The sequence below is a fragment of the Pantherophis guttatus genome, chromosome 5 (genome assembly GCF_059756535.1).
Source record: "Pantherophis guttatus breed Tessera chromosome 5, ASM5975653v1, whole genome shotgun sequence".
Lineage (NCBI taxonomy): Eukaryota > Metazoa > Chordata > Lepidosauria > Squamata > Colubridae > Pantherophis > Pantherophis guttatus.
Window position 1 is genome coordinate 33,056,250 of NC_142067.1, and position 27,873 is coordinate 33,084,122.

General features: G+C 37.1%; 1 protein-coding gene across 2 annotated transcripts; it reads right to left on the reverse strand.

Annotated features, from left to right (window-relative positions):
• Positions 1–2,319: 2,319 nt before the first annotated feature.
• On the reverse strand, positions 2,320–26,487 carry TOMM70 (translocase of outer mitochondrial membrane 70). 2 transcript variants are annotated; one of them, XM_034412470.3, is made up of 14 exons: positions 26,386–26,487; positions 25,412–25,594; positions 23,019–23,354; positions 15,917–16,090; positions 14,653–14,779; positions 14,110–14,219; positions 13,290–13,438; positions 11,193–11,400; positions 10,151–10,285; positions 9,690–9,797; positions 9,397–9,513; positions 7,953–8,050; positions 4,970–5,092; positions 2,320–3,965 (listed from the first exon to the last, which is right to left on the reverse strand). In XM_034412470.3, exons 2-14 carry the CDS (start codon positions 25,454–25,456, stop codon positions 3,812–3,814), a joined length of 1,884 nt encoding a protein of 627 aa, XP_034268361.2. In that variant the 5' UTR covers positions 25,457–25,594; positions 26,386–26,487; the 3' UTR covers positions 2,320–3,811. The 2 variants fall into 2 exon arrangements, with proteins under 2 accessions (XP_034268361.2, XP_034268367.2); XM_034412476.3 differs by lacking the exons at positions 23,019–23,354; positions 25,412–25,594; positions 26,386–26,487 and adding an exon at positions 20,330–21,035.
• Positions 26,488–27,873: the final 1,386 nt, after the last annotated feature.

A 27,873-nucleotide genomic window follows, 5' to 3' on the forward strand; every position in this document is an offset into this window, starting at 1 on the left:
TATTTGATTTTATGAAAAATAATCAGAAGAGATTAAATTAGCTAAACTCCAACAGTATTTTGAAGACACTTTTGAAGCATCATGCAAGTCTCAAAGATGTTCATCCAGTTCTAATGTGGAACTTTTGTGTACAAGAATCAATTACCGTACATTCTCTGCATTAAGGTTTAGTCAGCTGCTGGCAAATCAGATTAGTCAATATGTAAGCCCTGACCAGATTGCAAAGCACTTTAAATCCTTTAATTTTGTAGGCACCTTACATGAATTAAGTGCCATTTAGATCTCTGCTTCAGTAGTGATCATTGGACCTGACTTTAAAAAGGCTTGGTTTTTTTTTACCATATTCATCAAAAAGGTTTGAGTTATTACCTAAAGAAGCAGTTTTGGCATTCTATCTCTTATAAGTCCCAACATCACAAGGTCCAGATTGCCTTTCTACCTTCTCATTACTCCCACTTCCCGATTTATATGAAGAAGTAATCCGGTATCTCCCAACTGACCCAGAAGAGCTTGTATTTTCAGCTGCTGCAGCTATCCATAAATTATCCTTGGTTCCTTCCCATCAAACTAAGCCTCATGCAGGGATAGCTTTATCCAAATCTGGGATGGTTCCATACCTGGAGGTTGATCGGAATGAACTTAAACTACAATTCAGTTTTCATCAATAATTCAGATCTATAGCTAGTTCTATCTTGAGAACCATTTAGAAATTTGGGCACTGTAGTCCAGTTAATTAACCTACCATTCTGGTCATTCCAAGAGTGTTCTAGACCTCTTTCCCCCTTAATTTTTTTTTAAAATTTGATTTATATGCTGCCCTTTTCCGGAAATTCAGGGCGGTTTACAATGTGCTAAGCAATAGCCTTCATCCTTTTGTATATTAATCCAAAGTCAGCTTATTGCCCCCACAACTGGGTCCTCAATTTACCTACCTTAGAAAGGATGGAAGGCTGAGTCAACCTTGAGCCTGGTGAGATTCAAACCTGCAGTAATTGCAGGCAGCTGGTCTTAATAACAGGGTGCTTTAGACCACTGTACTACCAAGGCTCTTATATTCAAAACTGGGAATGGTTTGTTTGGAACACCAGGAACTGATTCCAGCTGCCTAGACTGCAGATATTTATGTAGTGCTTTAAATAAACAGTCTTGGTCACTCAACCATCAATTACAAGCCAGATAGGACAACTAAACTCTTTTAATGTTCCATAATTAATAACTCTCTTCAGGTTTTTTTACACTTTTAAAAAATATCTTTGGCCGATGTACTGTAGGAACCTTTTTTTGGGGGGGTGGGGGGGTGGGGTATTTTTGCTTTCTGCAAGCAAATGCTTTCCTACCTTGTGAAACATCTTCCTGCTCGTGATTTGACAGGTCCCCACCCTTCTAGCCTTTCGGAAGGTCGTTATAATTGGTTGGTTGTGATTTTTTTACTGAGGTGCTGGAATTGTATGGGTGGGGGGCATGGAAAGAAAGTAGATGAGCCTGCTATGGGGAATCTCCAAGAGACAATTGGGGTGTAGAGTTTTTATTTTTTAATATTGTTTACTGGTTTTATGATTGTTTTAAGCCATCCAGTTAAGATTTGTGGCCATATAAATCTTTAAAATAAAATTTATGCTTGTAGAAGAATATCTTCTGATGATTTTTAATTGCATGAATAATATTAACATATAACAAATCAACGCCATATGTTGTAGTCTTTATATAACTTTTAGCAGCATTATCAATGTGGTGTGTATATAAACATATACAGCCTCTGCACTATCTGACAACAAAATAAAACATTAATAGAATCCATCCATTTCCCCATTTGAAGTCTAGCTTTTTATAACATTCTTTTTTTTAAAAAAAAATAGCAACTTATCAAATAGATGAGAAGGCTGTATGGCTATTAATATTCTTCTGTTTCCTCTACATACTTCATTCCCATATCCCCCTATTCACTCTACACCAAGAGCTGCAGAGGCATAATTGGGCCTTGCTATTACATATCTGTAAAAATTCTGAAAAATACAGCCCAATCATGAGTCAAATAATGACAATGTTAGAACAGCCAGAATCCTAAAAATTATGTCTTTTGAAATATCCAATTTCACACTTTGTGCACATTTTGAAGACAATTATAGTCTATATTCACAATTGGGGTATTTCAAGGCTGAAACTCATCCCTAATATGGAATGGGTTTTCTCCCTAAATTTCAGCAAAGAAAATAAACAGAATTTTAGAAGTTTCATTAATTTCATTTGTGTAACAGTTTCTAATACATTTTCTTTACCCAATTACAGACAATTTCCAACCAACACCCTAGACCACAGATGTATAAAGATATCTGAACATATTTATTTGGTGACTTTACATGTATAAGTCATTTACAAAAAGAATCATATGCATTGTTTCAGTGCAACTTTAAATATCTGAACAGGCAAAAATTCTGATAATTCGAAATGCTAGTATTAGTTCACACATGCTTAATTCTTCATTGTTTTCAAGAGAGAAGTGCCTGTATAGCCATGCAAATAAAAACCCCTTTGAAAATATGATGCAGTCATGGTAGGGAAATGAGATGGAGACATAGGAAATAAAGTTTCATTGCACTGCTTTTTTTGAAAAGCTGAAATTCTAACTTGAACATTGAGCAATATTATTTGACTTTGCTCAATCATTCCAGGTCAGCCACTGTCTTTTAATAAGTGAAAAAGACAACAATCTTTGGGGGAAGATATTGTAAATATGATTTTATTTCTTTGGCATTTGTAGCAAAAAGAAATTCCAATAAAGGAATACTCAAATGTGCTACACAATGCATTTCAGATAAATTGAAATAGCACTACAAGAATTATGGATTGAATTTACAAATAACAGGGGAACAACTGATAACATCTTTTCTAAGTACTCTAATTCAAAGACTGTTTAAACAGAACTAAACTTTGTATAGTGTAGTATCAATACAAGAAAATATTGTTTCATGAAAGAATAATTAGCTATAGTTTTCAAATCAGTCAGACCTTTTGAACCAAGCGTCATTCCAAGGTTCTAAACTCTTGTATGACACAGCAATTGTAGCATATTGTTTTGAACAGTTCCAGGATTTCTTAGGCAATTTTGCTATTGTTGTTTTGAAAAGCTCTTTAATAATAAAATTATTTCTAAGAATGCTCAAATCAAAATAATTTGCTTTCGGAACACAGAACATCCTCATATGACAGCGAATGAGCTATAAACTGTTTATGAGAGTGTCCTGAAAACTAGTATAGCCACTGTCTCATATGAAACAGAAACCAAAGGGAAGTAAGGAAATGTTTGCATATGAGATCTTCTTTTGGGAAAAAAAAGCTTCAGTACCTATTGCCACAAAATCTTCCCCCTCAAACAATTCACAATTTTTCTTGTTTCCCCAAACCTAAAATAATGAAAAAGGATTCTTATATATATAAAATACACAGCACTATTGTTAAAATCAACAGAACAGCATGTTGCATAACACTCTTGTGGTTAGAACCAGTCATTCACAACAGTTACCATTAAAAAAAGTCAGATTTTTATTTGCATGGCCAAAATAATCTTTGATCCCCTTGCAATTTTGTTTTTAAGTTTCTTCTAACAATTATTTGATGGGGGAGGGCAAGGGGGGGAATTGCTTTCTTTCTTGAATAGCCATTTCCACAACACCTAAACATTTAACAGAATTACAACAGCACAAAAAAAAAGTAACTTCCACCATTCAACACACTGCAACAGTGTCTTTAGGACTAGGTTGAAGTGGGCAGCTTTACTTTTTAAAAGATCATTCCTCCCCTATTCCTTTTTGTTTTACAGCGTTGGTGGCTTCAATCCATATTTTTTAGCAACTTCTGTCTGGGCATAAGCAGCATCACAGAGTGAGTAGAGGTGAGCCATTTCCATTTCTGATTTGGCTAGATTAATAGCTTTGTTGAACATTTCAATGGCTTTATCCAGATTGCCCCTGCAATAGTGAAAAATGTATTATAAAAAAAGAAGCAAAGACTGATCTGGCAACAAGTAGAAATCAGTCATATATATTTAAAGTTTAAAAATAGTCTACAACTGATATGAAGTTTAATAGAACATTAAAAAATATACTGTATTTTTTGGAGTATAAGATGCACCCACCTCTAAAAGTGGGTAGAAATGTCTGTGCATCTTATACACCAAATGTTGCTGAAGCCCCACCCTCCTTCGGCAGTTTTCAGCCTCCATGTGTCGTGTTTTCAGTCTCCGCGTGCTCCATTATAGACCCGTTCCAGGCTGTGGGGATCGCCACAGCACATCGCCGCCTCCGCGTGTTGCGTTTTCGGCTGATTCCAAGAGGAGGATATTACCACCACCACCACCAATCCCCACCACTTGGAACCGGCCAAAAACACAACATGCAGAAGCCAAAAATGCGAAGCACGGAGGCGGCAATGGGCTGTGGCGATCCCTGCAGCCTAGAACAGCTGATTGCAAGTATTCTGGGAGGCCAATCCAACCGCCAATCAGCTGCTCGTGCTGAATCAGGCTGCGATAACGTGTTGAAGCTGACCTGGCTGTTTGCTGCAAGGATGCTAGTCAGATGAATACCAATGGATGCTGGTAGGTAGAGGCAGAATTTTTTTTTCTCATTTTCCTCCTCAAAAACTAATGTGTGTCTTATAACTCCGAAAAATACAGTAAATTATAAAATTTTGGAAACAGCTGTACGGCCACCTCCCAAAAAACTCAAAGGTTAGACATATCTGATCAAAGGAAAGACTATGAAAACATTTTATCTTTAAATTAAATTCATAATGGGAAAATTTGATGATTGTACAATATAACCACAACAGGTTCTTTTTTAACTAATATCCAACTCTGCCTGAACTAAACATATGTTAATCGAATTCTACAGCTACTGAGAACAATTTATAGTATGTTGTTTCCAACAGTAATTCAGAATTTTAGATGTCAAACTTGAAAAAATATATTTACCTTTGCACTTCAATTGTCCCCATGGTTTCATATGCAAAATCACATTTGTTATCAATTTCAATAGCTTTGCTTATAAGTTCCAAACCTTTATCTAAATCTTGCTTCCACTGAAGCTGAAGTAAACTGGAAAAAAATCATTACAGATCAATGGTGAATGTTTAGTCCACAACTCATGTGCATAAAAATGACAAACATATTCCTGCTGAATCAGGCTTGGATTCATTTTCACAATAGCTGGATACATTTTAGATGAAGCAGAAATCAAAACATGTCCCTATTTTTGCTGTAATTTACAATCAGAGGTATTCAGAAAAATAGTTACACAAAGTAACAAATGAATCAAAATAGCAACCCTTGATAGATTTGCTCTCCTTGAATTTACCCATTCTCATTTTAAAATTATTCAATTACTGGTCATCATGAAACTCTTGCAGTGATGAACTTTACAGGATCATGTAAATACATATTTTGTTCTGTCTGAGCTAAATATCTTTTTGTACAGCTTCACTGGACCCCCTATTGTAATATTTTGAAAATGAGAGAAAAAAGCTTCTCTCCATTCACTTTTGTCCATACCAAGCATCATTTTATACATCTCCCCCATCTCCTTTTTTCTGGCTAAAACACTTTAATTCTACAGGCAGTCCTCGACATATGACCCCAACTGGGACTGGAACTTGTCACTAAGTAATGTGGGCAGCGAGTCACAACCACTTTTATGGCCTTTTTGTCAACGTTTAATGACTTCCCCCACTGACTTTATTGCAAACTGGCAGGGAAGGTTGCAAATGGCTATCATGTGACCCCAGGATGCTGCAACCATTGTAAATGCTAAGTGCCCGAACTGTGATCATGTGAATATTGCAATGGCTGTAAGTTCAAGAACTGATTGTAAGTCCATTTTTTCAGTGCTATCATAACTGAACAGTTGCTAAAGGATTGGTCATAAGTCAGGAACTACTTGTGGTCACTTTTTAGAAAGAAAGGTCTTTGAGTACTGGATCCTTTCTGTCACTGCACACAGATCTGGCATTCTAAATTCAAGTTCATGGTGTCATATTTAAAAGAAAAAAAAGTAATATGAATGTTTTGGCATCTCATTAACCCATTTAGTAGTTAAGCAACTGACAAACAGAAATAATGTAAACTTTCAACTTTCACATTTGATGCTTAAATCAACAATTTCAGACTATGATCCACAGTAATAGTACAGTTACAAGAAAAAGTATGTGAACCCCTTGGGATTACGTGGAGTTGTGCATGAATTGGTCATAAAATATGCTCTGAACTTCATCTAAGTCACAACAATAGAAAAGCACAGTCTGCTTAAAATACTACACAAACATTAGATGTTGCCATGGTTTAATTGAACATAACATGTAAACATTCACAGTGCAGGGAGGAAAAAATATGTGAGTCCCTAGCCTAATGACTTCTCCAAGAGCTAATTGGAGCCAGGAGTGAGCCAACCTTGACTCCAATCAGCGTGATATTGGATGTGTTGCTGACAGCTGTCCTGCCCTTTAAAAACACACACCTGTTTTGGGTTTACTGGTTTCAAGAAGCACTGTCTGATGTGAACCATGCCTCGCAGAAAAGAGCTCTCAGAAGACCTACGATCAAGAATTGTTGACTTGCATGAAGCTGGAAAGGGTTACAAAAATATCTCCAAAAGTCTTGATGTTCATGTGTCCACGGTAAGACAGACTGTCTACAAATGGAGAAAGTTTAGCACTGTTGCTACTCTCCCTAGTCGTGGTCGTCCTGTAAAAATGACTGCAAGAGCACAGCGCAGAATGCTTCATGAGGTAAAGAAGAATCCTAGAGTGTCAGCTAAAGACCTACAGAAATCTCTGGCACATGCTAACATTTTTGTTGACACATCTACAATAAGGAAAACATTAAACAAGAATGAAGTACATTGGAGGACACCACGGAGGAAGCCATTGCTGTCCAAAAAAAATATTGCAGCACGTTTGAAGTTTGCAAAAGAGCACCTGGATATTCCACAGCACTACTGGCAAAATATACTGTGGACAGATGAAACCAAAATTGAGTTGTTTGGGAAGAACACAAACACTGTGTGTGGAGAAAAAAAGGCACAGCACACCAACATCAAAACCTCATCCCCACTGTAAAACATGGCGGAGGGAACATCATGGTTTGGGGCTGCTTTGCTGCCTCAGGGCCTAGACAGATTGTTGTCATTGATGGGTATATGAATTCCAGAGTTTATCAAGACATTTTGCAGGAAAACGTACGACCATCTGTCTGCCAACTGAAGCTCCGCAGAGGATGGGTGATGCAACAGGACAATGACCCAAAGCATACAAGTAATTCAACAAAAAAATGGCTTCAACAGCACAGAATATGCCTTCTGGAGTGGCCCAGTCAGAGTCCTGACCCCAACCCGATTGAAATGCTGTGGCATGACCTTAAGAGAGCGATTCACACCAGACATCCCAAGAATATTGCTACACTGAAACAGTTTTGTGAAGAGAAGTGGTCCAAAATTACTCGATTGTTGTGCAGGTCTGATCTGCAACTACAGGAAACGTTTGGTTGAGGATATTGCTGCCAAAGGAGGGTCAAGTTATTAAGTCCAAAGGTTCACATACTTTTTCCTCCCTGCACTGTAAATGTTTACATGTTATGTTCAATTAAACCATGGCAACATCTAATGTTTGTATAGTATTATTTTAAGCAGATTGTGTTTTTCTATTGTTGTGACTTAGATGAAGTTCAGAGCACATTTTATGACCAATTCATGCAAAACTCCACGTAATCCCAACGGGTTCACATACTTTTTCTTGCAACTATAGTTAGGGCTAAAACCCAGCTATTTTACCAATAAAGTTTTATCATGATTCACTGAACAAGTATTCTGTACTATAATTACTATATTAGCTGTATTAAGAAGTGCTACTGTATAATTAAAAATTATGTCATTGTATGTGAATTTAATATTAAAACAAATAGTTACCCCTTATGAACGTAGGTAGTAGCATTATCTGGCTCAAGATCAATACATTTATCATACATATCATCAGCTTTGCTAAACTGTTGTTGGTCTGTTAATGCCTGCATGGAGACACAATAACAACACAGTTCATCCATGAATGTTTAATAATAAATAAAATATTGTTGTTTATTATTAAATTTATATGCCACCCATCTCACTATCTAAAGCATCTCTGGCCATCTTACAATACATAAAAAACACAAATATACAAACATTTAAAGCATTAACATTAATTAGATAAAACTAGGAATTAAGTACCCAAGAGGTACAGGGGCGGGATCTTATTCCTCCAGCATAAAGTGATGCCATCGTGATGCCAGGCCAATCGGTAGAGCTAGATTTTGAGGCCCTTCTGGAAGGCCAGGACATTGGAGGTGGATCTCATTTCTAGCAGCAAGATGTCCTAAAAGGTGGGGAAAAAGTTCGTTTTCCAAGATCCTGTGAGCTGAAATTCATTGACCGACAAAGTCAGTAAAGCGCCCCTTCTGCCAGAATGAGTGGGGCAGGCCAACCCTATTGACAGTTCCTCAGGTAACCTAGAACCATGCCATGAAGGGCTTTAAAGGTCCAACACCTAGAATCAGACCCAGAAGCAAACCAGTAGCCAGTGCAGCTTGCTTAACAGCAGTGTTATATGTGTTACTCTAGGCCCTCTAGAACTTTCCGCATAGTTGCGTTCTGTGCAAGTTGTAGCTTCCAAATATTCTTCAAAGGTAGCTCCATGTACAGTGCACTGCAGCGCAACCCCATCCAGAACTAAAGTTGCTAAACTTCCAGATCCCTAAGCTCCTCACACCCATAGCCACTGAGTGTTGGCAGAGTCGAGCTGAAATTTGTTTTCTCCCATCCAGATCCCCTCAGCCTCCAGGAACTGCAAAAGGGCAGAGACAATAACACTTGGGACACCCGGGACAAAGATATATTATTGAACATCAGCAGCATCCTGATAATACTTCATCCTGGGATGTCTGATGATCTCACCCAGTAGCTTCATGAAGATATTAAAAATATTGTACAGAGTACTAAGTACTAAGCCCTGTGATGCATCATAAAGGAGAAGCTGTGGGCTGGACCTGTTACAATTAGGACTGGTCTTGGTTAAAAAAAAAAAAAAAAAAAAAAGCCAAAATCCTGCTCTCATCTACAAATGTGATAAATGCTGTTTCTGTTGCAAAACAAGGTTTGAAGCTCAATTGAAAGGGTTCCAGATAATTCATTTCATCTAAGGCCCTCTGAAACTGCCATGCTGTTCTCAATATATTTTTTTAGTCATTAGCACTTACATATATTTGCATTATCTCCTACGGTGTTTTGCACGTAACATCTCTTACAACAATATTTTATATTGAGCTGGTTCATGATAGCACACGAGCTTTTTAAATAAGGGACTAAAGAAATTATGTACCTGAGCATACAATGCATAACCTTCAGCACACCTTGGAAATTTCTTAATAACATCCTCAAAACCTTTCATTGCTGCTTGTACTTGCGAAGTATTATTTCCAGTATAGGCTTGACGATACTGCAACAAAAAAGCATTATTGAGTTAAAAAAAATAAAGCCTTAGTAGAAAGCATACATACTCACTCCCAGGTAATTGTAAGTGCAACTTCTAAACTTGCTACAAATGATATTATTTTTCCAAACAGTTTGTGAGATTATTTTACAATAAAGCCTAATAAACTGTCAAATACTCACCAAAGCAAAACATTTCTGTGCCTGTGCCAAGGCAGAATCTGGGCGCAAACGGATACATTCATCAAAATCTTCTACAGCTTCTTCTACACGGTCAAGCAAAATTTTTAGCTGAAAAAGACAAAAACTATCAAATGAAAGAAAAATCACCACTGTAATACAGTTACCAGTAAAAACATACTCACTCAACCTTATTACATGGTTGAATTCTTTAGAACCCTAGCAGATGTTTACAAGTTATGTAGCATCTCTCATAATGTCATTATTATTAAACTTTTACCTTGACCAAGGTACTGATGAATGTAGAATTATCACTTCAATATGCATAATTTAGTACACAGTTACAGTAGTTACCATTTATTATTTTTAGTCTGTTGCAATTTTTCTCCTGGAGTTATCCATACAATGAAACATGAATTTCTGATGAAATGTGAAAAATATTAAGGTGGTAGAATAATCCCTACCTGTCCTCTATGATGATAAACATCTGCATTCTGAGGATCAATATCAGCAGCCATATTGAAGTCTTGAGTAGAGAACAAAGGCTGTTGCTGCTGCATATACATACTTCCTCGTTTGATGAGAGCATTAGCACGAAGCTGTTGAGAAGAATTAAAACCGTTATGCATTTCTTTTCCTAGATATTTCAGTTTTATTACGTAAGTATCTTTTTGACAGTTTCTTTTTAGATTTAAAAGCTCTCTGCACTAGTAGCTCAGGTAAAATCTTAAGTCTCTTCTTTTGGACTATGCCTGTCACAAAATGGCTTGTACACAATGGACACTTAATACCGAAATGGTATTATTTCCCAAAATAATACCATCCATAATTCATAGAGCTTCTAAACTCTTGATTGCTAATATCCCTCCAATAAAAACTAATATACTCATGAGAATTAAAACACATCACATATAGTCTAAACAAGTAACTACAGAAAGCATATCAGTAGTGCACTCCGACTGATGTACTTTACTACAGCCAAGGGTTATCAGCAGTTGCAGGACCTCCATAAAGAGGCAGCAAAAAAGGGATGGTACAGCAAACAGCATTATTCCCAAGAAAAAAATGGCTGCAAGACTTTTATCAAAAGCAATATTTGAGAAGTGGAATACTTGAAAGAACTGACTACTTACTATACTGAACTTTAAACATTACATTCTGAAGTCTATATCAGAGTATGGGTAGCAAAAAGTTAATCCTGTAATACTGTCATGTGAAAACAGGCAGCTCTAGGGGCAAAGTGGAAGCTAGAGAAAACATAAAATATTTTTCAGCCCACCATAAAATATCAATTCCTTCCCTAGAATTATCAGGGTTGTCCTTAGCACATTTCTTCTAGAGAAGGGAGGAATTTTTGCAAACTTCACATTTGTTCTAAAATTTTGATTTCCCCTGAAAACCACATGATATAGAGCAGGGGATAATACGAGAACAACACAATCACTTCTCTTCTTGAATGTCACTATTACCACTAAGAAAGGTTTTGTAAATCTACAAAGCACTTACCTTTACATTTGCATCTTCCATAACAATAACCTGATTCAAATCAGGATTGGCAGCATTTGCATTACCAATAAGTAAATAGAATGTAGCTCTTAATAGCAAAGCTTCTGCCATGTATTTTCCTTTAGCTTCAATTTCTTTAGTACACTCGCTAATTATTTTGTCGTAGTTTTCTTCCTCCATATATTTCTTTGCCTTTAAATAGCCACCGCTGAAAGAAATGTGAAAAGCAGTTATTAATATGCAAGAGAAATGTTTCTCCAGTTCTAATCAAAACGATATACAAGCTATTTCTGAAAAACCACCTAGATGAAAGAAAATTCTCTTTATATATTTTGTAATAATATTGGACTAGCAAGATTCTAGTAATTCCCAATGCATTTGTAAGACTACATTGAACCAAGCAATTCTAAATATGTGCAAATCCATCCATTTTTACAGATTTGCTATTTATTATTTTATTTTATTCATTTAAATATTTAGATAGCTACCCATCTTCTAATCAACTCTGGGCAGCTCCCAATCCAAAGGATTGGGATTTGATTAATTAGATGGCACCCAATTAAAAGGATTGTCATTATACAGAGCCATATTCTTGCCTTAACCAAAACTAAGCAAGCTGAATTGCTTGTGCATTTGATATTTTCTATAAAACCAAATTTCAGATATTCTGTCATTGATTTTTGAAAACAGATTTTCCTTCAAGTATCTAAACAATCATTCAAAACTATAAGAAAGTAAAGTATTGTGTTTATTCCATTTTTTTAACTATAGAAATCTTCTATAGCAGGAACAACCTGACATATTTTGGATTTACAATTCTGATAAGCCCTAGAAATTAACAAGGGAACAAAAAATTATGGCTTCCAGTTGGTCTAAAAAAACAAACCACATCCTCAATCACAGCTTTAATCACTGTTAAGGCCAACAGAGACTATGGTGAGAGCAAATGTATCTATGATACAATGCAGATAAAACAACCAGGAGCGCTAAATCCACACCAGCATATTTAATCAGCAATACAAAAAGCTACTTTATAGTCCCAAATGTGCTTTTTAAAAAGCTAACTGGACTTCCCCCCCCCCCCCCGAAGATGTTTCGCTTCTCATCCAAGAGTTGATTTTTGAAAAAGCACCTTTGAGACAACCATGACCTGGATGACTAAGAATATTCATAGACATCACTTTAATAGTCACTTTGAAAGGAGATGGGTGGCAAACAAATTTAGTAATTAAATAAAATATCAAATCAGATAAATGGACCACTGTTCTTAGTACTATATATTCTGATATGAAAAGTCTAGAATTTCAGTTAGAAGTTTCTTGCCACAGATTGAATAAGTCAGGTAGAGAGCCATGTGCTATAACACTGAGTTCCAAATTATGCATGGAATTTTAACTGAAGTGAATGTTCAAAAGTGTACAATCCTGCAAAATTTGTGAGGTAAACTTAGGAATTCATTTCTTCATACCCATTTCCTCTTACTTTCTATTCCATCCCAGATTCTTTTCCATTCCTGAATTTTGTCTTCACAACTCCTAATTATCTTGGTGTCTCCTTAATGTAACAGCATAGAACAGGGGTTTCCAACCTCCAGGCTGTAGCCCACTAACAGGCCTCAGCCCATTCAGAATCAGGCTGAGCAAATGGTGGGTGCTCGCGTGCCTATCACTCACAGAGAGCTATCCTTTCTTCTCCCCACTGCCAGGCCACAAAGCTGGAAAGGTTGGGGACCACTGGCATAGAAGACTATGTAGCCTCTTGCTTTTCCTGTGTTTAGGGAAATTGCTTCTTGGTCTTGAACACAGAGTGGGATTTCAACAGCCATCTCCTTTGGCATTGGCATGTCCCTCCATTCCACTGAAAATCAATCTTCCTCCACAGAATGACTTTTCAGCATTCTGTTACTAAACGTGGCCACAATAAGCTAAAAATAAGCTGCGTCTCACAGTCAGTGAAAGCCCTTACTGTGTATCTACATAAGCTCATTTCGCTTTCAAAAAATACAATAAATGGTAATAAAAATAATGTGTTCTATTTATATATCATATGCTACAATTTGTACTGGAAGTTTAGTTGCTTAACTGCTCAGTCACTTACTTTTCTTTTATTACGGAGACCTCTCCTTCTTTATCTTTATCTTCATCAGATTTCTCTTCCCTTAGAAGAGGCTGAGATATAATGTCATCTGTGAAAGAGCTGAAGTAAGATTTGATAAACTGTGGTGAAGGCATCAAGGGTTCCCGGTTCTATAAAAAAGGTAAACATTGATAATTTGAGTAAGGCAAACCAGCCAACCCTATTAAAGAAATAAAATAAACTATCAAATTATGTTCAGAATTTAGCTGTAAATATAGCCAACTGACTTTTCTTCCGATTATTAGCTTTTTCATCCTGTTTGATTTTCTCAGAGTTCAATATTCCATTTGTTGCGTTAAGTGTTAAAGAGACCCTTTCTCAAGAATAATCATTCAATGGAGATGTTTTTGTCATTATTTAGATCCCAGGTAAAAATATTTTTGCAATATTGGTGTACTGACTGATTTTTTGATTAACAGATATGTCTATGATCCATAAAGCTCCATAAACCTTTGAAAACATGCATTGAGAGATATTAAGAGTTGAGAGTAGTTAAAAGGTCAAAATTAACTATCTGATTGCTGCAAACTAGAACCAAGTGTCATTTTAGTGACTTCTATTACATGATCAAAACAAGATATCTCACAGTTCTTGATATGAGTCAGTTAATGATAACACTCCAATAAGTTCATATAAATTCTATGACATTTCATTGAAGTTAATATTACTAAAAAAAGAATTGCATTTTGAATATTCTTATAACTTTACCAGCACAACTATATTTGTGTAACCATTTAAGAAAGCCAATGTTTTACCATTTATTATAGAGAACAAATCATACCTTATATTTGTCTTTGGCTTTTTCTTTCCCAAGAAGTTTAAGAACTTTATCAGCTAGCAACATACTTTGCTGATTTTGAAAGCCCTCTAAAATGCAAACTGCAGTAACATCTGGAAACATAAAGAGAAATTTCTAATCCATTAGTTCTTGGAATGCTATCTAGGAACATGTACTGCTACCAAGTACATTTATATCCCACGGAACAATTAATCCTGATGTTGGAGATGACCAGCTGAGCATCAGTTGCAAATACCTTAGCGTCCACAAGAGATCTAAGCCCAGCCCACCTTGAATTCCATTAACTCTTACCTACCACCAATTTGCTTTGGCCATTAGTAGTTCAGATTATTATAGAGCGCTTTAGCATACAATAAATCTATATATTCATTTGAACTGCCTGGACTCGAGATTTCCTGAGTTTGACACCTATCCAAATTTAATTTCCAAATTCTCACATCACCATGCTTGAAGAACAGATTTTATTTAATGCTTAAATAATCTTTCTGTTTAATGATGATATATTTTAATGTACAGAATACTCACCTTCTAAACATTCTTTTTTGTTGTCTAGTTTCTCATGTGCTTTTGCACGCCTAAAAAGTGCTTTCACATATCTGGGATTAAGTTCAACTGCCTTTGTGCAGTCCTGGGCCACTTCTTTCCATTTTTGCTATAGATACAAAAATAACTAATTAACCTATTTGTTCAAATAAAAAAAAGTAATATTGCTATAGATTTCAAATACTTGTAACATAAATATTAACTGTAATCCTGACTAGCGATTAGACCCATATAATAAAAGGATCACTTTCTAGGCATGAAATACATTTCTCTTCTTTCCTTTATTTTCACGTGTTTTGCTTTCTTAAAACTACAAAAAAAATAAAGTAGTGTTGGCCAGCAAATACTCTCAGGCTCTAGAATGCTATGACAAACTTTAAATTCTGGCTAAACGTGTGGTCACAATGTTGTTCAAAAGATTTACAGGAAGTCAGAGGAAAAGAGCTGCTCAAATCTCTGGAAGCAAGAAATTCCAAAGCGGAAGGCCATAAGAAAGAAGGCTTGCCATCTCGTCCATGTCCACTACACGATATAAACTAAGCAGGCTTTCTTGTGATAGTTTCACCGGATGAGCAGTTTCAGCCTTGGAAAAGTGGTGCTTGATGATATATAACATTATAATATAGGTCATCACCACTATTTGGAAATACTGTTAACCAGGACAATATTAGTAGAAATGTTATTCTAGTATAAGGGGATTATACCCTTTCTCAAAAAAGCACTGGCAATTTTCCTGATCCAGGTCTTCAAATGCTTTCTAGCAGATAGAATTTTTGCTTGCCTCCAAGCTGTTGAATATACATAAAAGTTTTTAACCTCAATCTTTTGTCAGACTTGTAATTCTTAATGTATGGTTTTTTTATTCTGTATTTTAAATACTGTTAGTTGCATTTGGTACCACCCCCTCCCCCCCGGCAATAAATATGGGCTAAACTGAAAAAATACTAAAGGAAAAATCTGTACAATATATTTTGGAAGAATTATAGATATGAATATTTAAGCAACAGGAAAATATGAAATGAGAGTTGAGACATGGTTATGTCTGCAAAGACTCAAAGTTCTGTTATCATTTTTAAAACCAAGAGAACTTCATTTTTAACATCTACGTAATTTGATACATTATTAATTATTATTTTTTTGCAATGGGTGGCACTGTGTCCAATGTGCCTTCTGACTGTACAAGAAACAGGTGGAAACTATATTTAAATTGCAAATGAACTTAAATATAGATTAGATGTTTTCATACCAGTTGTTCATAAGCTGCAGCTCGGTTCTGATAAAATGTAGAAAGGTCGCTATTTTTTTCAGAAGGACATAAACTGATGGCTTCAGTATAGCATTGAATAGCTTGTTCGTATTTTCCAGCTTTAAAGTATTTGTTGCCTTTGTTCTTTGCAGCCTGTGCTTTATCTAGAGGACTCTGAAAATAAAAATCATGTATGAATTCTTACAAATGAAAATAGAAAAAAGCCAGCTTTGGTTAAAACTTCATAAACTTTCAAGTCAATTGTAAAGTTCAGTATCTAAACAGCAGAGTTACTACATACATTTCTTTACATACCAGAATTTAACAACGCAAACATTAGCCATAGAACTTTCCAAAGGTCATTTCTTATAACATCAACACACAAATTTGTGACCTACACTTCATTAAAAATAAAAATGTCACATTCTTCTGTCTACCAGAGGTAAGTATCTCTTGCCCTCTATGAAAAGTATTGTCAGCAACCTCTTACTTTGCAAAGCTAGACAATAAACAACGGCTTTTTCTGCTTGCTAGTCATTACAAGATTGACAAAAAAATAGAGAAAAATAGCTGTTCCCCCAAAGGTAGAATATTCCATTTTTCCTGTTTTCTGCTTTACTAAAATTTCCAGCAAATCGGGCAAAATTCTGGGTTCTGCGCTCTAGCAAATGTTTGGCAGAGATTTCAATAGCAGTTCTACTACTGTCTAACCATTTGTCTTCTCTGTATCTCATCATCTCTCTTTTAAGGATGTCAAACAGCTGGGAATGAAAATTATATGGGACCTTCATTTAGTTTGGAGAGCATAGAAATCTATTAACTTGTAATATCTTGTAACACATGTAAGGCCATTATTACTTTACAAAATATATTAAATTAGGTGTAACTTAATTATCTTATAGAAGTATACCTGGTGTATAAAACTGAAAACCGTTTCTTCAGAAAATAGTTACAAACTTAAATATTTTCACACCTCTATCCCACACTTCATTCCATCGCTCCCCAATATTTTTTTCTGTTGCTTCATCCTCAATTGTTCTGTGGTCACTAAGTAAACTTAATTGCCAGACATTCAGAAAGGATTCTTCTCCTTCAAGCTATTTCTATAAATCTTAGAGATCTTACAAATCTTAAGTCTATTGATACAGTACTTTCCTCTTTGTGGATAGTGATATTTTGATGACAGGTTCACAGCTTGGAGAAATTACTATTGGAGGAGAAAAGCTTTTTCAAATATTTCTAAGTTAAGGCTCTTTCCCAATACTATATGGCACAAATCCTATAGCTGTTAGCTTGAAGGAACTAATATTTACTAGATTATTTATTTATTTATTATTTATTTATTACATGTATTTATATGCCACCATTCTCCTGAAGGACTCAGGGTGGCGAACACAAGTTAAGAAACAAGTACAATAAAATCATAATTTAATCCAAATAATTAATTAGTAGTAAATAATAAAGCCCGGAATCAATCAATTATGAAAGAGTTGTCCTGGGAATCATGGACAATGTGTTTGCTATAGCATTGTCACAATCAGATTTTTTTTTAAAATGGTGTGATGGCCTGAATTCTGATCATTGTAGTTCCCAATTTTAAGTTTCTAATGGTAAACACGACATTCATAAATCATAAAAACCAATCATCATTTGGTATAAAGATGCAGATCTGACACACAAAAACCTGATTGTGCAAGGGTAGAAATCTTATCCATTCAGGATTTGCCCAATTGGCTTTTGGGTCCATCAATAGTCTTGACATCAGAGCTTGGAAGTAGGGCAAATATTGATCCTCAATAAATACCACACCTGGGACCGGAATCTCTGCCTCCAAGTGACAGGACAAGAAGTTATGGATGGAAACTTATCAGAGGGAGACTAAACCTGGAAATAAGGAGGAATTTCCTGACAGTAAGAACAGTTACTCAGTGGAATAGCTTGCGTCACTGGAACTTTTCAAGAAAAGATTGGACAACCACTTGTCCAGGATTGTATTATAAGAACTTGGGCAGGGGCTTGGACTAGAAGATCTCCAAGATCCCTTCCAGCCCTATGATTCTATAGAGGATATGAATGCCTCTATGTTCATCTGGATGAGGAACAAGCAGCCACTCTGTTGCCAGCAGAAACCCTGCTTAAGTTTCTCAACCTGTTTCTAGGCTGGTGTGGTGTTTCCTCACTGCTTGGTGTTTGGTGACTTCAACTTCCATGCTTTGGTGAGTGGGTTTCATGGCTGTTATTGTGACCATGGACTTGTCCCAGGTAATCTCTGGATATGTCCAATACATACTGGCAAACATCCTTGGACCTTGCCTCTGCCTTCAAGTAGCTTGCAATGAACTTGTTTTGGTGGGCATTATGTACAAAAGACCATTTACTAATATGAGGTGTACTATCATCAGCATGCTGATGATCTTCCGATATTTATCATCACCTCAGGTTAGACAGGAGATGCTATTAATGTTTTCTGCTAGTGTCTAGAGCTGTCAGGATCTGGATGTTGTGAAATGGATTGAAATTAAATTGCAGCAAGACAAAGTTGCAGGCTGTTGATCAAATTGCTCTGACTCTTCTGGTATTGTATCTTGAAGAGATGGCACTGAAGGAATAGTCCATGATGTGGTGGCCTGCTAGATTTGTGACTGTGTAACCAAGATACCCAGGTTACACAGATACAGCTGGGGTAAAATTCATTAACATTCATTTCCATATTACTTCAATATGCTCTACCTGGGGCTGCCTCAAGTTTCAATTAACAAGGAGTGTAGCAGCCCACCTATAACTATAAATTATCTCTGTAAGCATACTGCATCTGGAACTCCAAGCTCTGCACTGGCTTCCTATTAGTTGCTAGGTGTAACTCAAAATATGCACTGTTGCTTATAAAATCCTACATGATTTGGCACTGAGATACTTTCAGGATCAACACCTGCATCCTGAAAGAAGCTTTGTGATTCTTCAGTTCTGCAACGATGCACATAAGCATTGCTTCTCAGTGATAACACCAATTTTAAGTAACAGTCTTCTCATAGAAGTTAGGTTGGCCCTCCATTGATGTGACCTTCCAAAAACCTCTGAAAACTGAATTCTGGAAGGCCTACGGTGAGATTATTTGGCATGATTGTTTTCTTGATATTATAGTTTGTTTTCACATGTTAAAATATTAAATTTCTACCATGACATTTATTTAAATTATTATGTTGCCTGTAATTAATGTCATGAGTCTTGAGACTTAAAAGGATGTAAAAAAATACCATTCAACCTTAACTGCATGAAAATTTATAAGTGTCTTTGAGTGTCCAAAAATAATTTTAAGTTAATTCAGCTGCATGTTTGACAGATTTCTCTGAACATATACATTGAAACAATGAGAAAGCAGTGTGCAATTGGAAAAAGAATGCAAGAGTAAAGATTGATACGCAGATCTATGAAAGCAATACATTATAAGGTTTCATACCTGAGTATGATGCACCTATATCTGGAATATGAAATACTGCTTTAACTACAAATCACTATTTTTAAGAAATTATATATAAAATGAAAACCATAAGAGCCTGAAATAAAACTCCTTACACCAAAAGATCTTTAATCTTAGAAAGAAAAAAAAAATCAAAAAGAAACATGAAAAAAAAATGATGTCTAAAAGTGGATAATGAATAGTCCACTTATTCTCATATAATTTTAGAACTCAGTTCCATCAATTAGATATTTAGTGTCACCAATTAAATTCATTAGCTTGTCCACAATGGCTATATACTAGTTTATATATTTACACACGGTTTATATATAAACTAATACTAGGTATTAGTTTATATATTATTAAAAAATAATTTTTCAGGACTTAAAAAACGCCAAATTTAAAAGCTTTTTCCCCAGTAAACAACACACACAATACCACCATTCAAAATTTTGAGTGTAAGGCATGTATCCATTCCTATTAAAAACCATTTGTGTATTTCTCTTCTCATAAAACTCAGAATAGTAACAGAGAAGAGAAGCCTTGAGGGAAGGCGAAAAAGCAGTCGATTAAATCTCGAAGACAAACCTGGCCCAGCAAACAAAACCAATTTCGCCCCACCCCCACTTCTTGCCGACTGAAGGACGGCAGCTACTGATAATCAGGTTGCCGTCAAGAAGTCACGTGGCCCAGCCCTCTCTTTCCCCTCGCAGCACAGCCCCCCCTCCCCCAAACGAACCGTTGGAATAGGGACCCATGGAACCCGACCCGTCCCCTTCAAGCACTTCAAACCGCAAACTTGCGGCGAGCCCTGCCAACCCCCCCACCACGCACGTGGCTCGCTCGCGCGCCGCAGCCTGAACGCTTGCTGTGGCGGCCTCCCGCTCTTCCTCCCACGAAAACCCCCGGCGCTCCTTCCCCGCTCAAAGCCAATTTCGCCCATCGCCCCCTCTCACCATCTCGTCGCCGCCGGCGGAGCCATCGAGGCGACTACCCCCTGAAGGGTCGGTGAAGGCCGGGCTGGCTCTCCCCTCGGGGGTCTTCCTCTCGCTGGTTCCTTTGCCTCCGGCCCGCGTCCCACGTCTCCGTCGGTTCCACAAGTAAATTGCTCCGACCCCAATCAGCGGCACCCCGATTACCAGCGCGAGCTGCCAGCGCGGGATCCCCGAGCCCGCCCCGTTTCCACCTGTGGCGGCCTCCAGGGGCTTCGAGGCGGCCATGACTCCCGCTCGCCTCGCGCTTTCAGTGGCGGCGGCGAAGCAGCTGAGGAATGAAAAGAGTCAACGGAAACCAGGGGCATAACGGGAAAGGCGGTCTGGAAAAGCTTCCGCCCGCGGCCTGCTACCTATTACCTCGTATCAAACCCTAAGCTGTAGGGCCGCCTGCTGGAGGGAAAATAGCAGGGCGGACGCGGATTGGGTTGAAAGGAAAGTCGAGGCGCTTGTTCGTTAGACCAGGTGCGGGTTGGGTAGCACGGCGAACTCGTACGTTGACTCATGCAAAGGTCGCTTAAATTTTAATGTTTTAACAAGGAAGTACAAAGGTTCGTCAGATTTGAAAATAAATTCGATAAGAGTGTGCCTCTGCCTACTAAGTCAGGGGTTTCCAACCTTGGCAACTTTAAGACTTGTGGACTTCAACTCCCAGAGTTCCTCAGCCAGCAAAGCTAGCTGAGGAACTCTGGGAGTTGAAGTCCACAAGTCTTAAAGTTGCTAAGGTTGGAAACCCCTGTACTAAGTTATATGGAAGGGAGAGTCGGTAAGGCCGGAGACACCCAACAAATCTGTACCCAGCCAGAAGCATGTGTGGTAAAACAAGGAGGATAGGTGCTGAATGAATGCAAATTAAGATAAAATGCTGCTGATCTGAACCAAAACACTTTACCTGTGGGACGTCTGTAGAGATTCTCAGTCATCTAGGTCACGGTTGTCCCAAAGGTGCTATTTCAAGAGGCAACTGGACTTTGTTTTATCTTTGAAGAGCTTTCAATTCTCATCCAAGAAGCTTCTTCAGCTCTGACAGGACAGCGGGGAATGGAAGGATTTATATTCCTTGCAGACAGCTGGTCATTTGCATTCTTTTAGAGCAGGAGTGTCAATCTTGCAGCCCACGGGCCAGAGGTGTCACAGGCTGGCCACCCCATTTTAGCAAAAGGAAAAAAGTTGTCGTACGTTACATGATGACAGCGTGACACCTGAATTTGACACCCGTTATAGAGGGTTGTTGAAGCAAAGAAAAATTTACCAGAGAAAAATTGCAGACTATGGGAACCAGGAGCACTATTCAGGTGACCCTAAGGACACAGATAAACCTCCAAGTGCTTCAGCGACCCTCTAAAACACTGGTGTCAAACTCGCAATGTCACGTTGTTACATGACATATCACAACTTTTCCCCCTTCGCTAAACTGGGGTGGGCATGGCATGACGCACCAGCCTGCAGTCTAAAAGGATGCAAATGACCAGCTGTCTTCAAGGAATATAAATCATTCCATTCCCCACTGTCCTGTCAAAGCTGAAGAAGCTTCTTAGATGAGAAACGAAACTTCAAAGAAAAAGTCCAGTTGCCTCCTAAAAAAGCACTTTTGGGATTACCTATGGTACCCACAGCACGGGTGAAATCCAGCAGGTTCTGAAACGTTCTGGAGAACCGGTAGCGGAAATTTTGAGTAGTTCAGAGAACTGGCAAATACTACCTCTGGCTGGCCATGGAGATTTTGCAATATCCTTCCCCCAGGAGTGGGGAGGAAATGGGGATTTTGCAGTATCCTTCCCCTGGAGTGAGGTGGGAATGGAGATTTTGCAGTATCCTTCCCTTGCCACGCCCACCAAGCCACACCACGCTCACCAAGCCACGCCCAAAAATTGTAGTAAAAAAAATTGGATTTCACCACTGACCCATAGGTGTGCAAGTGAGCAATCAATACAAAAGAAATACATTTGAGGTTTGGTCATGGGGAAAGAATGACCAAAGCAAAATTTCAAAATGATTATGTGAAGGAAGAATGGGTTTAGAGGTAAGAAGAGATGTAGAAAGTCATGGTTATAGAGAGCTGATGAGATATTCAGAAAAGGAAGGGGTGAATAGTTTATAAAGAACAAAATACATTGCTATGAATTAATATATGAACTGGCTTAACTACAGATAAATTTCTTTATCTTATATCTTGTACTTTATTGAGCTTACTATTTTTATTCCTTTATGTGTTTTGCATAATATTGTTTACGCTAAAATGGAGTAGCATGATTGGAATAAAAGTATGTAATTTCAATACAGAATAATTATTTAGCTTCATATGCAATTGTGGAAGGGAGTTTACAGTAACAACCTTTGCCCCAATTTATGCTTATTTTTTTGAAGAGATGTTGTGTAATTCTTCCTGAACTTGATGACTTCTAAATGTACAGAATTCCCAAACACTTAATGGAATTGACATATTGACACTTGGTATTTGGCAATTTTGTAAGGGAGTCTCCTAAAGCGAAGCTACCTATGAATGTAGAAAATCTTTTGCACAATTTTTATGTTTTCTTTCTTCCCTCTTGAAAACAGCATCTCATATTATTTTGCTGTTAATGAAATGTTGTCTAGCCTATTGCCAAACATGATGGCTATTTTAAAATGAATTTGCCTGAATATTGCTCACCTGCAGATAAATTACTTCCTGAGTTGCTTCTGTCGGTTTGACTGTAGTGGTCAGTGGAGGGAGTTCATTGTATTTTCTTCCTATTTTGTTTCCTGAAATATTTAGTTGAGGGAGAAGAAAAATGGGGTTTGTCTCTGGTATACAAGCTAATAAATGTTTGTTTGATTCTCTATTTTGATACAAGGGTGCAGCTGTGATAGTTGAAGATGATGGTATTTGCCTGCCTGATAGTTTCATTGGTGGTAGGTGCACTTTAAACACTGATGGTAGCTTTCCTGGTGGTTTTAATGGTGGAAGAGAAAACTTTGCCATAGCATAAACATCTGTGAAACTCTCCTGAGAAAAGAAGAAGAATCATTTTTAAATTAAAAACAAGATAGATATTGTTGTTTTTGAACTATACCATGTTCTTTCAAGGGGCATAAATTGCAGAGCTGAAAGCGTTCTCATAGGTTTTGTCTCCTTAAGTAGTATTTAAAGAGACAAGGTAATTAAAAATTTGCATTATTTTCAATTGGCTACTAATAAAGGTTAAAGAGAGATATAGATCCTTGATGTTCTATAATTAATTGAATCCAAGTTAGAGCTTTCTTCTGGAAACAGCATCAAGAAGCCAATTTGCCTGAATCTCTTATTGCTTTAAATAACTCAGGCTACTTTTTCCCCTTTCTTTTAGGTTTCAGGAGTTCTTTATCACTAATTTTCTGAGTATGCAAAGACCAGCCATGTTAGGGTGAAACCTATGCAATACAGGTAATCCTCAGTTTATGAATGGAGTAGAGCCTGCCAATTACATGCGTAACCCGAAGATTCATTGGTTGGATCATGTTAATTTCACCCTGCTTTCCCCAATGCATTTGTTAATCAAATGCACAAGTTGTTAAGTGCACATGAGGTATCTCAAGGTGGGGAAGACCATGGGGGGGGGGCAGTTAGTGCTGGAACAGGCCACTTGCTTCCCAATACCCAAGGCCTCTCCCGACCCACTGAGATATCTCATGCTCCTTTGGGGTCCCCACAGTTGTTTCCCCATACTATCCTGCCCTGTTGGGTCTCCACAGGCACTGGGCACTGTTTTGCTACCTTATTGGATTCCACTTGCTCCTTCCCATTCCATTTCTGATCGCTTAGTTAACTTTTTGAAGATCTCCAGAGCAGGCTAACTTACTCCCTGAAGCTGCTCATTCAAACCAACCACCCAACAGCCAGCAGGAAGCTGTTGCAGTGCTGCGCAGGCCTGGACCAAATGAGGCCTGCAGGAATACTGGGCTCATGGCAGAAAAGCAGTAGCCTTTTACTCAGATGTTGGTGAAGCTGTAAGAACATGATATCTAAGGAAAACAGCTTTACCAGCATCTGAGTAAAAGACTTCTGCTTTTCTGCCATGAGGCCAACATTTCTCATGGCAGAAAAGGCCTGGGTGGGGCCAGGCAGCCAATCAACAAGGAGCTTGTTTCCTTTGTCTCATTGTTCTGAACCGATTCCATCCCATTATGAATATGATTTGATTTAATTTTAGTTTTCAACATTTTTTTTCAAGTACCCAAAGGAATCAAAAGAATGAAAGAAAAAACCCTACATATTACAAAGAGTAGTTCTAATCAGAAAAAGAAGGACCCAAAACAGATGTGGGGGTATATATAGAAGAAGTATATAGAAGAAGTATAGAAGTATAAGTATCTATAAATTATTATAGATTGGCTTTTTAAAAAATTCCGAATGAAAGAATAAAAATAAATTGATATTGTTCTGTTCTCTAAAATGCAGATGTTAATTAATGAAGGGCAGTCCATGAAAAGGAAATAATCTGAGAAAATGTAAACGTGGCAACATGCAACAAAATTTAGTATGTCCAGCACATCTTTTTCTTTTATGAGTTGGCTTTTGTAATCTAACATTTTAGTAAAATTGTGTCAGAGGACTAATTTTGCTTTAGATGAAAACCAATACTAGATAGTGAGAAAAGGCCACCTAAAGTTTTTCAAAGCAGCACAGAAAGGTCTAAGAAAGATAAGTGGAGAGAGAATTAGGTTAACAATTATAAAAATATTTACCTTGGTAATCAATTCTTAACTTTATTATGGGTCAAAATTCTGAATAAACATGCATATAATATTTGAGTGTAATCATTATAAGATGTTTGTTCCCAACTAATTGGGATATGTAACTGAAAAATATTTTCCACAAACTCATGTTTCTGTAAATCTAGATGACCACAAAGAAAAATAGCACTAAATATTTAGAGCAACTAGAAGAGTGTGTGTGTCCCTGTTTTTATTTCTTCCCAATAAGCTTATTTTATCTGTTTCTAAACTATGTATGTAATTATATAATTATGTAATTTATTCCTATTGGCAACTTTTTAAAAGAAAGGGATTTATTTTCTTTCCTACCTGAGAGTATATCCTGGTTATCTGCTGCTTTGTAGGCTTTTCCATTATTTGTAAGAAGAATCACATTGGAGTTTTACGCATCAGGCAAGTGTTCAATAGAATTCAGATATTAACCCATCACCATTTGCACATAATCTTCATTGAGAGCATCAGTCTGTATTCATTGTTCATGATGTTTTTCTTCTTAAGAATTAAAAAAACAATAGTTTTGAGCTTAAAATGGAAGGGTTTAATTTCAATTCCACACACACTCATGATAAACAGGTAAATAAAATAGATCAATAAGTGTTCAGGATGTTTTAATGGTGGAATTAAGGAAACTTAAGTAGGCTAAGGAATGACCAATGTATTGCTGGTGAAGAACAGGGAGCAAAGATGATTGGACATGAAGTAGAGCCACTATTAAGGCCTACCTTGTGGCTATAAGGGTGGTGAAATGTAACTTTGTCTCTGCCCCCATTGTTTTGCCAGTAGTTGCCCAGTGGTCCTGTTCTGGATGACTCAGTGCTTCCTTGGAGGGACAAATACCAAATCCACATAAAGGCTTGCTGTGAGGAATAAGATGTGCATCTGGCAGATAAAATCGGTTACATGCATTCTGTATGGTATTGGACTCTATCTAGCTTTAGAGCAGAGTCTATAGAGATGGAGGGAGCTAGATCTTGCAAGGTGATCTGGGAAGAATTCGAGCCCATGGAACCTGAGGAGATGGACAGTATAATGGTCAGGACAATTCCTGACAAAAAATAGAAGGGCTTTTCCGTTGCTGTGGACTCAGCAATAGCTACAGCCCACTATCTCCTAATCTGGGTTCTTCATCTGCTATTTTCCCTTACTTAATTTTGAAGCTAATAATTGTAATTGACTGGATGTTTTAAAGGTACAGTTTTAAAACTTGTTTCTGTCTTTTAAATGAGAATGTTATATCCTTGTATTAATACCTGCCTATTCTTTATCAAAAGATATTTCCTTACCCTTAAAGATGCTTTTGTCTGAAGTTTCCTTTCCTATAAGCCAACTTAATTGTTAAGAGTTGTTGAAATATTCAGGTTATTGTCTCACATGATCAAGATCATAGAAGGCCAGCATCAGCAGAATTATTAAATCAGCAATGATGTCACTGGGCAATAGACTAGTACAAAGTTGGCTTTGGAATTAAAACTATACTGGTGCTAATTATCATGAACTATGTATCTTTCTTTATATTTGCAAACCTATTTACTGTGTTTATATTTAACAGAAAGGAAATATGTCTGTGTAATTAAAGTTGTATACAACATAAATAACAAACATGGCTTGCATCAGATATTATTTTTTTTTTTGCCTCAGTAAGATTTTCTTGTAGAACTGTTCTGTATTAGTTCTATCCCCAATCTTTTAGTAGATTTATTTAGACATAGAAGGCAGAATTTATGTTCCCACCAGTACTATACCAACTTGGAAGTGCAAGTTAGATTTTAAAACAGCAGAATATCCCCAACAGAGTGATATTTTGAAAAACTGTTTATATAGAAGAGCCAATTTAATAGCATCAACTGATGTATCAGAAAAAAGTATTAACAGTGGCCATTAAGTGAAGTGCTATAGGCTTGGCAATCACCAATAAATATGTTATCTTTGATATTTATCCCAGTTACAATACAATACAATTCTTTTTTGGCCAAGTGTGATTGGACACACAAGGAATTTGTCTTTGATGCATATGCTCTCAGTGTACATAAAAAGAAAAGATACATTTATTAAGGAATCATAAGGTACAACACTTAATGATAGTCATAGGGTACAAATAAGCAATCAAAATCATACTAGGAAACAATCCCAATTGGTTTTAGGACAGCACTGAATTTCAGTCAGTTAAGAGTAGAAGAATGTACTTTGTCAATTAATTTGCTGTTATATAATGTACAAATCATATTATAATTTTTAGCAACATTTTTTTTTAACCAGCTTCTTAACAGACAGTGTACAGTGCAGCATACAGTATGGGTGAAGTTAACTAATGGCATAGGGTAAGGTATCAGTACGCTGATGATACTCAACTTTTACATTTCTACCCATTCCCAATTATGTGATGCTGTGAAGATTCTATATCCGTGTCGGGTCTGGAGGTTTGGGTGAGAAACAACTGACATTCATCTGAACCCAAGCAAGATTGAATGTCTTTGGATGTTATGGCACTCTGGTGCTGACAATTTTCCATCTCTCAAATGACATTGTACTGCCCCAATCAGAACCTGTGCACAATTGGGGGGTCCTTTTAATGGCTCCTATTTGAGGAATAGGTGGGAGCCACTGGAAGAATCTTTCCACAACTACAAGATGTATTGTACATCAATTGCATCCATTCCTGAACTGGGAGCCCTACTCACAATCATTCACACCTTTATTACTTGTATTATGGAGTATGCTGCACATGGGGCTACTCTTGAGAATTTGGAAGCTTCAACTGGTTTAAAATGCAG

Coding starts and splice junctions, on each gene's coding strand:
- TOMM70 (XM_034412470.3), bottom strand. CDS start 25,456: ATGGAAAAGCCTACAAAGCAGCAGATAACCAGGATATACTCTCAG. Junction 23,355..25,411: donor TAACCAGGATATACTCTCAG/GTAGGAAAGAAA, acceptor TTCTTTTCTCAG/GAGAGTTTCACAGATGTTTA. Junction 5,093..7,952: donor ACTACCTACGTTCATAAGGG/GTAACTATTTGT, acceptor ATTTTTTTCCAG/TTTACTTCAGCTTCAGTGGA.